At 40.9% G+C, this 9,617-nt stretch overlaps 1 protein-coding gene across 17 annotated transcripts; it reads left to right on the top strand.

Moving 5' to 3' along the window:
* The first annotated feature begins 2,392 nt into the window (after nucleotides 1-2,392).
* LOC123117635 (uncharacterized) lies at nucleotides 2,393-9,243 on the top strand. 17 transcript variants are annotated; one of them, XR_006457468.1, is made up of 7 exons: nucleotides 2,393-2,532; nucleotides 2,658-4,660; nucleotides 4,892-6,441; nucleotides 6,662-6,901; nucleotides 6,997-7,137; nucleotides 7,470-7,574; nucleotides 8,929-9,243. XR_006457468.1 is itself a non-coding variant. In XM_044538352.1 (7 exons), exons 1-5 carry the CDS (start codon nucleotides 2,834-2,836, stop codon nucleotides 7,007-7,009), a joined length of 600 nt encoding a protein of 199 aa, XP_044394287.1. In that variant the 5' UTR covers nucleotides 2,431-2,833; the 3' UTR covers nucleotides 7,010-7,137; nucleotides 7,470-7,574; nucleotides 8,929-9,243. The 17 variants fall into 17 exon arrangements, 2 of the variants coding, with proteins under 2 accessions (XP_044394287.1, XP_044394295.1); XR_006457477.1 differs by having other exon boundaries at nucleotides 2,401-2,532; nucleotides 4,471-4,660; XR_006457480.1 differs by adding an exon at nucleotides 7,230-7,311 and having other exon boundaries at nucleotides 2,430-4,660; nucleotides 6,819-6,901.
* The last annotated feature ends 374 nt before the right edge of the window (nucleotides 9,244-9,617 follow it).

Raw genomic sequence — 9,617 nt, 5'->3', positions numbered from 1 at the left:
GTTAATGGACTTGTTTGTGTAGTAGCAAAATTTTGTTCAAAATAAAACTGGACTTGTGCTAATGGGAGAGACAGAGAGTAGATGGGGGTTGCTTTACCTATCTTGGTGTAGCAGAGGCGTCATCCGAGGAGGTGCTTATGGCTAGGGTTCCTCCCTGTTGACTTGCATGGGAAGGGAAGGAAACGAGATGAGGAAGGGACGGGAAGGGGAGGGGAGGGGATGTGGACAAGATAGAACCTTGGAGCTGCAGGTCCATGGCGTCCTCCACATCTCCGTGAAGAAGCCCTTGATGGCGGCGACCATGGTGGATGGGGAATTCCCATGGCGTGCTCCATCTGCATCTGCAGCAGAGGACATGAAGAGAATGTGAGGTGTAGGGGTGGTGGATCCCAGCCAAGAAGGAAGGAGGGACGAACCTGGGCCACCGGAGACGCGCCGGCGAAGCCCTGCCCGAAACCCTAGCCATGGGGGTGGCGTTTCGAGCGGGCGGTAGAGGCCGGGAGCGGAGAATCTGGCCGGAGGGTAGGGAGGAGCGGACTCTGGGGAGTTGGGGGGCGTGCTGCGCGGCGTCGGAGCTCGCCGGAAGCTGCCGGCGTGGGTGGTGGCGGCGGCGGCGAGGACTTGAGCGAGAGGGAGAGGAGGCGAGCCCGTTCTCCTCCTTTGGTCGTGTTTTTTTCTTTACCCAAATTTGCTCGGACCGCGGGTTGAATAATCCAAACGACAGGGTGTTTTGTGCAAAAACGAATCGTTTTCCCCGATCCACTTAAACAGAGACTGCGGGTTGAATTCTTGAAAATAGAGGGGCTTTTTTGCAAAAGTGACGACGACGTACGACTAGAAGCACTCCGTGCTTTATTAGTAGGGAAAGATAATAATAATAATAATAATAATCTTTACCTACTAATAAAGCGGCTATCGTTTCTGGTCGTCCATCATCAAAATTACCCTCCAAGGTAATAAAAATTACCCACCAATGCCACCCGTAAGTGGGAAAACATTTCAATTTTCCGGACCAAAAATCGCCGCCTTTTCGTTGTTTTAGAGCGGCACGACAAGCAGAAATCACAGATCGGTCCGTAGCAAAGTGGTAGGTCGAGGTCTCCTCTAGCGATGAGACCAGGGTTCGATCCCCAGCCTCTGCAATTTCTATCATTCTTTTCTCGCGCATGTCCTATCCATGAATGCATTCATGGGCCGGCCCATGTGCTGGGCTGTACTCCCCTGTTTTTTTATTTTACTTTTTTGTCTTTTCTTTTCTCATTCTGTTTTCTTTCTTATTTAAATTAATTCAGGATTTTAATATTCTAAAATTTGCGAGTTTTAAAAAAATGTTTGAGAAATTACAAAATATATGTGAATTAAAAGATATTTAGAAAAACATAATTTTTTTGCAGATTCAAAAAATGTTGGTGGTTTTGCAAAACTGTTCGTACAATTATAAAAAAAATCACAATTTGGAAAAAATTGTCGGGAATGAAAATCATGTTCATGATTTTAAAAAAATGATCGTGTATTTAAAACATATTTGGGGAACTTAAAAAAACTGTCCATGACATTTTAGAAAATGTTCACAAAAATAAAAATAAATATTTGTTTTTTAAATTTTGTTCCCCAATTTTTTAAAAAAGTTCATATATTCAAAAAATGTCTGTTGAGTGAAAAAATGTTAATGAATTCAAAACCGGTTCATACATTAAAAAAAATTAAACAAACTAATGTTCATGATTTTGTTGAGAAAATAAAAAAATTCAAAAAAAATTTGTCAATTCGTAAAATTCTTTACTGATTCAAAAGTATTTTATGTCTAGGATTTGATTAGTTTTTCGGAAGTCTTTATATGTCTTAGCGTTGGGAGTAGTTCGTGGTCAATGAGATTTGCTTATAAAGTTTTAAACGTTCCCTTGCGCAACATAATGACAAGTGTGACATGCACTGGCAAACTCATAGCCTTGGGATTTACCGTGTCGAATGCATTGTGATCTCGTGGACATCGCGACCATCATTGGCTAGGGTGAGAAAATAAATAAATGACAATATGGTGAGCCACTGTGTTAATAGAGTACGCTCATATATCAGGATATTGAGTCAGACTTATTTGGTTAGCCATAATTTTTTGTCTCCCGTTGCAACGCACAGACATATTTACTAGTAATAATAAAGCATGGATTGACTTCGTGGGTTCACCGTCACAATACGCTTTTTTCTCATGTCATAATACGCTTTTACGATTCGTATAGACAAAATCGTAATATAAACAAGATGGTATTAATAATTTGGGGATGTCCTATATAAAATTGCTCTCGTTTTCCACTTCGTGCCGCGTCCTATATCGATTGCGTTCGGTGCGTTAAAGACTGTTGGGCCGTCGGTTGTATCCTCAGTTGGGCTGGGTTTTCCTTCCTTCACCCCCTCCCAAAAAAATAGAAGACGATCTGTTGGCGCATCGTCTCCTTCTTCCATCGATCCCCTTCTTCCTCTCTATACAGGAGGATGTCTCCCAGCGCAGATCAATGCGCCGCCGCCACAGACCAGGTCTCCTTCCTCTTCTTCGATCCAAGGCAATCTCTTTCCTGTTCTTTAGTCCAATCCTTCTATTTCCTGATCCAATCCTTCTTTAACCTGAAACTGTCCGGGGCTCACCCGATCTCCTCCACCAGCGTGGCCACCATCCTGATCCCCTCTTTCTTCTCTACCATGAGCGCCTACTCAGCCGAGATTCGCCCGCGAGGAGAGGCAGGGAGCAGCAGCACGCCCTGGGCATCCCGTGAGCCCGCCTAATCCCGCTGTTGCCCTCCGAGATTCGCCGACCATAAGCAGTTCCGCGTGCACGGCCATGGAAAGACCTCCAAGCCGCCGCCGATTCGTGTACTTCGAGGGCTGCCACCCACAACGAGGAACACGAGCGTGGTGCGTCGACGTGGCAAACCCGTTCTCCTTCCTCACTACCATGTGCAGTTCGCCGATGCCCGTCGCTAACCCAGTCCTTACGCGAACGACACAATCTGGACCCTGGTACGCTGCCTTTGCCTATGCTACATAGTACAATATTGATTGTAGAGCAGTGCTACATGGATGACCGTTTGCGCAAGATTTTTAGACGACACAAAACTACAGCCGTTCATCCCATATGTTTTGCAGGCAGCAGCTATCGATGGGAGCATCGTGCAAAAATAGTGTGTGAAACTATCGTGTGCACAACAATTCTGTTGGTTGTATGATCTAGAGTAGTTTCTTAGGTGGTGATGTGCTACACTAGATATTACCTAATGTTCTCCTGTGTACTCAGCTTGGGACTAGGCAGTATGTTATAGTGAATTAATATACAGGTCGCACACACCTTGTGTTGGATGCTTGAAAAAGCAATGCAAAATAGTCTTTGTATTGTGACTCGTGAGTCAACACTTTTGGATCCCAAAATATTCAGTTGAAGCGTGAGTGATCATCTGCAAGTCAGTAGGAAATTTTAATTTGATGTTAGCACAAGTATGTATGGTGTCAGATGGTTGAAAAGGAACTGGAGATGGTCTTTGTGTCCTCAACTTTTGGCCCTTTAGTCAACACCCCTAAGCATTTTTCTTGAAGGGCACAAGAACCTTATTTTGGCCTAGAAGAGATTTGCCAGACTGCTTGATGATTCTGCCACCTAATAAACAAGTAAATGGATTTTGTATCCTGAAAATAGAGGAAAATAATAAACACCAAGAAGATCTGAATGGTGTTATCCATGCTTGCTTCTAAGTAGTGTATGTTCATTAGCACCACAATTCATGGATTTAAGGGCTTCCATCTTTCATGTGTGCGTATTTAATGTTCTAGGCAGTCACTTCACATAGCTGGTCGGGCTCTAAGCTTGCTCTGCTCGTTGTCGGTTACTCCTAAATATTGCATTTTTATCTACTTGGTGCTCTTCGAAGTATGCTTATTATGTTTGTCGTTCTTTATACAAGTAAGTTGAGGTAGATAACAAAAGTTGAGGCAGATAACAAGGGCTCAGATTGGAAAAAAATATACGTTATGATGGTAAGAAAAATATTAGGATTTTAGTTAGTGAATGACTACAAACATTATAAGATCTTGATGAGATGCTTGACATGACCGGAACAGTTAACTAGACATGTATCATGAGTACCGTGCTCAAAATGTTTTACTCATGCTTCCATGGATCTTGGTTAAGACTAAAGTTCGTATGAACTATGAACGTGTTTTGCAGATCTATTCGTCACTAAATTTGTATACAGACTAATTTCTTCTCCCGTTGCAACGCACGCCATATTTGCTTTAGTAAATATATATATGTATGCTGTTCTTTGCTCTACTGGAGGCAATTTTGTTCAGAGTGATATGATTTGGATCAGTTATGTGATGTTTCTGTTATGCTTTTCGTCTCCTGCTCAAGAGAGAAATTATTAGATATTTCTACTGTTTATTGGTACGGCCACTGATTATATTTATTGTTGCTATCCAATGCAGATTATCATGATTGTATGAGAGATTAATACCATTGTACCATGTGTGCTAGCTAGAAACCGTAGGGTGATGCTTGGTGTATTCTTGTGTAGTTGTGTTTTCATCGGAAAAACAAGGATGTGGGTCAGACTCCAGTTCATTGCGACTCCATTAACGGAGTTTGACCACTCCGAAAAAGGTGATGCTCTGTATGGTAAGTTTCTTTATGCTTGTGTGTGTTTTTATTGATGAGTTTTGCACAAGAGGTGTCTGTTTATGCATATTCAGTTGTTCAAAATGGTATGTCATTTGTGCCAGGTTAATCATCTAGGCAAAGTAGCAAGCTGTTAAATTCAGATATTTCTCTGATTGCTGCTTTCATTTTGTGGAACCTAGCTTGTGAAAACTTGATGTGTTCTTACTTGAGCGCCTCTTGTGGTTTTAGCAATGGAGTTTGGCTCTTGCTCTCGAAAAGATGGTGAACAAGAAGCTGCCCAACCTGCACACTGTAAGTTTCTCCTTTATTTTGCAAATTAAAAATTCTAAAAAAAATATTCCGAATGAAAAAACAAATTTTAGAAAATATCCAAAATTTTGTTGCTATTTCATAAAATATTAGAACTTGCACAAAGTTTCCAATTTTTCCAAAAAAATGTCCGTGTATAAAAGATACACATTTTCTAAAAATCTTATGATTTTCAGCACATGTCCGATTTTGAAGTAATGTTCAGAAATCCAAATAATGTTCATCTTTTTTAAAAAATTATGTTTTCAGAAAATGTTTGTGAATCTTAAAAGATGTTCCCTACATATTTTATTCGCGTTTTTCCAAAAGTGTACATAATTTTCAAAAAACTGTTCAGGATTTAAAATATTGTTCATGTTTGCTAGAATATTCAGAAACTTCATACCTTAAAATCCCGTCGATTGAAAGGAAAAGTAGATCGATTAACTAATGGGCCTTGTTTAGCGTACGATGACATAACAAAACTCTTAAATGCCCTCAATCAATGCATGGAAAAATAGCGGATTGCTTCCTTAACAACGGCGAAACTGAGAAGTTAAATGTTTCTTTTTCGTTTGCACACAAAGTTTTACTTGTACAAATAATTCTCACTAACTTTAAATAAATGCATATTATTTTATTTTCCGTTGCAACGCACGGGCATATGTGCTAGTAATAATAAAACACGGATTGACTCCGTGGGTTCACCGTCACAATACGCTTCTTCTCGTGAATTTACGTTTTTAGTTTTTTTTCACCTATATTATTTTCTACATCTGAGATGATACTATTCATGTGATCATCACGTGGCCCACCACGCCGACTATTCCGTCCGACTCCGTCGGCTTCACCGTCGCGTCACTTTTTCGAGAAAGTCTATGATTTTGTGTATTCAACCCGCGATCCAAAATAATCTGCAAAAGGAAAAAACTGTTCGCTGGAAAAATATACATGTACGCATCTGCCTCCCTCCAGTCCTCCACGCCTGGCCGACCAAATCCCCCGCCGCCGCCGATGCACCACTCGCCGCCGTGGCCGGCCTCAACCTGCCCACCGCCGCGGCCGCACCTCTGTCCGCTCGCCGCACCCGCCGCGGCGCTCGAGCGCAGCTTCTGGATCAGGTCAACGCGACGGCTCGAGCGGCTGGGGACGACGCGCCTGCTTGTTGCAGAACAGCGGCGGCGGGATCCGGCTGGCTCGGGAGAAGGAGGGATCCGGCACGGCCGTGCGAAGTCCTTCCAGGTGGAGGCAGGCCTCCATGGCTGGCAGGGCGAGCTCCAAGGTCATGGCGGGGCTTCGATTTTTCTGATAGAAAAGAGAGACGGAGGAGGATCCAGGGAGGAGGAGAGGTAGCAGAAGAAGGACGGGGAACAAGGAAGGGTGCGGCAGGGGTGCAGCTGTGTGAGGGCACTGGTCTCGCGCGTGAGGAGCGCCTCTCCTCGGGAGGATCGGAAGGGAGCGAGTCAAACTCATATCCACTTCAGAGCAAGGTAATATTGTAGACCTCCTTCCAATCCGTGACGACTCCTAACCTATACCAAGTTACCCATATAAGCTACAGAGGATAGTTTTGATACTTATGCAAAATCTTATGTTGAAACTCGTGCAGCACCAATATGTTATACTATTAGTTACTGTATAACTAGCACTTTGTAGTGGCCTAAGATCATCTTAAACTTCCATCGACTGAAATGTACTCATGTGTTATAGGTGGGTCTACAACTGCTAATTTAAAGGGATTCGATTGTCCCTCGTCTGAGCATAAGCATGATAAAGTGCAGCAACTGACTTGGCTTATTGTTTTGGAAATCGCAACCGGTGCTCTCCTGCTTGTTTTTGTGATTACTGGTGTCGTTACTGCCTACAGAAGCTGCAATCTAAAGCCTTCTATACGAATATCATCATGGAGCAGATCAAAAAGTTGGAGCGCCGAGATAACAGTACTGATTGGTTGGTATTAACTTTATAAAATAATTGATAAATTGATTATTTTGTCTATTGAAGCCAATTATTTTATGAACTGAAGAAATCTCTCTTATGAGCAGGCCAATAACGTAAGCCCCACCAGTGATGCGACGGGAGAGCTCTGACCTGTCCGTGGGAGTGGGAACGCAGATCCGCGTCGCCAGCCTACACAAGGCCATGGTCAATGTGCCGACGCATGGTTCATCGTCCGTCTTCGCCAGGTAAGCAAATCGATCCTCCTTTCCTCTTTCTCGTCAGATCCATTTTATTGTGATATTACATTTAAGTCAATCAATTTTTATGATTCTTTCAGTGTTAAAGAAAATGGATTTTTACCTGAATAAATTGCGTGTATAGATATGTAGAGGATGCACTCAACAAGCGGATCTTTCAAGGTTAATTAGCTTTGCACATTTTATTAAATAGATGCAATGGCATAGCACCTTCAATATCATGCTTGCACTCACATGTTGTTCCAACAGCACGATGAATGCTGCCCAGAATTGCCATGCCTTCAGCTTTTGCTATAAGTTCCTATGCTACTCCTTTTCAGGTGACTTTTCATGCGATTTCTACTTCTAAAAATTAGAAAATACCTTCAGATCAAAGCAGTGGATTTGTAGATTTTTGGGAATTGGTGCTACTCCATCTCCATCCGGTACGTTCTTTGGTCACTGATTCTGAGGTACGACATTGTTTTACTTTTATGTTAAATCCCATTTAGTTTGGCACCTCCATTTATTGGTTCGAGCCGAGCAAAGACCCTGTCAAGCAGTATCACTGACTGGAAGCATAAATTTTCATATCAGTGATGAGATAAATCCTGTGTATGAGTGCTTAGTAGCTAGGGAAATGCGGCTGGTACTTTTGGTCAGTATGTAGGTAGCTTCCTGATGTGTGTGGTTGTGTGTTCATTCACATAGACCTGAACTTATTTCTATTTTTTGTTGGCTTCATTTTAGTAAAGATGGGGTGGGAAAAAAACTGCACCATATACATGTAAGTTGACTGAAAATAATAATATGTTTCAGTAGCTATATTTCTCTGGTTACTAACATGGTTGTAGGCTAGATGTTCCTGTTGGTTTGTCTCGCTGTAGAACCTACCCCTATTCATCTGTTACACTTTTTATGTAGCTATTAATGAAGAAAGTAATGGACATTCACATGTCAGAGTCTCCCCATGAGCATTTGATGGCAGGAGCCGCTGTTTTACAAAATGGATGTGAAACCAAAATCATATTCTAACTTTTATTTAGTGTATATTATCATTTAGCAGTATGTTGGTTGTGCCTCCCCGTGATCAATGGAGATCTTCTGTAGATGTACTGCAGTTTTTTCAGGCGTTAAACCTCTCAATGGTTGACCATGGAAAATCTGTGTAGCTCTCATTTTCTCCATATGTTTCTGGTTTCAAGGAGAATTCTTACTCCTTTTAGAATTACCATGTTTAAACATAGTAGATTTCAATCTCTTGCGTATATACATCAAAGACTGTTTTTTGAATGCTTATCATGAACTAAACTCCCTGCTCCCTCATTCTGTCGTGTTGCTCCCTTGTCATCAGTTAGCTCCAGAAAACACAACTACATGTACGAAATAGTTGCCACTTAGTTAGCATTTTAGTTAACAATGTAAGCATGTTAGTAACACTATATTGTTGGACAATAAATGAATTCGACTACATCCGAACGAACTTATCTTGCTTCCAAGAAGAGTAAAATCATCTTTAATAATTTCCAGGATTTTGCTTATATTCATGTTCCTTAACATGTTTGGAATGTCGTTTCCTCCAAAATGCAGCATTTACATTCCATTTGGAAAAACCACTTTTCTGATAGAAACGCTATCCACCAGTTAGACTTAATTAATTGTCTTCTAGACACACCTTCAAATATATATACAAGTTCTCTGATAAGGTAGTCGTGGGAAGCCCATATTTTTGGTTTACATTGTAAATATTTTCAGTGACCACGAATTTGACTTTCTTTTTTGCTTCTTTTCATCTTTCAGGTCCTAGATCAGAAGGTAAGGATGTACTTGAGCAATATGAGAAGACCCAGTTCCATCATCTCAGAAGCCAGAAGTTAACCATTTAATATCGTTGGTTCTAAAATTTGTGTAAGAAAATGTTTATTCTGCTATGAGCACCACGATTACGTGTCAATTGTAGCTTCTTAATTGCTTAGAATTATTTTATATGTTTGATTCCTTCGGTTCATATTTATTAGACCACAAAATATTTTCAAGATTTGTCCGTTTGAGGATCAAACTTTGAACATGTGAATTGATGTGGTATCAAGCTAAGTCTGTTGATACCTTGCTCCCCTTTTTTTGCTTTGCACAATTAATCTCGTCACTGGAGATGTATGTTAATCCTCTAGCTTTGCTCATTTTTTCTTCTGATTTCATCTTAATTGATAGAATATTGTGTCTTGCGTTCACAAATTACATGGTCATGTGGGTGAATAGTTTCTCCCGTTGCAACGCACGGGCATGTTTCCTAGTATATATATATATATATATATATATATATATATATATATATATATGAAAAAATCCAACCTACCATCCAGTGATAGTTACCTCACATATCTCATATACTATCATGTGGTACTATATATACTATTTTATTATTTTAAATATGTTCATAAACTATATTTAAGATATTTCAAAGCAAGTTACATGAAAAAATTGCATAT

This window comes from Triticum aestivum, chromosome 1B (assembly GCF_018294505.1).
Source record: "Triticum aestivum cultivar Chinese Spring chromosome 1B, IWGSC CS RefSeq v2.1, whole genome shotgun sequence".
NCBI lineage: Eukaryota > Viridiplantae > Streptophyta > Magnoliopsida > Poales > Poaceae > Triticum > Triticum aestivum.
This window is presented reverse-complemented; position numbering and strand designations above follow the sequence as displayed.

Excerpts from the sequence above, each read along its gene's own strand:
- LOC123117635 (XM_044538352.1), top strand. The coding sequence starts at position 2,834 with ATGGAAAGACCTCCAAGCCGCCGCCGATTCGTGTACTTCGAGGGCTGC. Across the intron at positions 4,661-4,891 it reads AAAAGGTGATGCTCTGTATG|CAATGGAGTTTGGCTCTTGC; the intron begins GTAAGTTTCTTT and ends TTGTGGTTTTAG. Across the intron at positions 4,955-6,661 it reads AGCTGCCCAACCTGCACACT|GTGGGTCTACAACTGCTAAT; the intron begins GTAAGTTTCTCC and ends CATGTGTTATAG.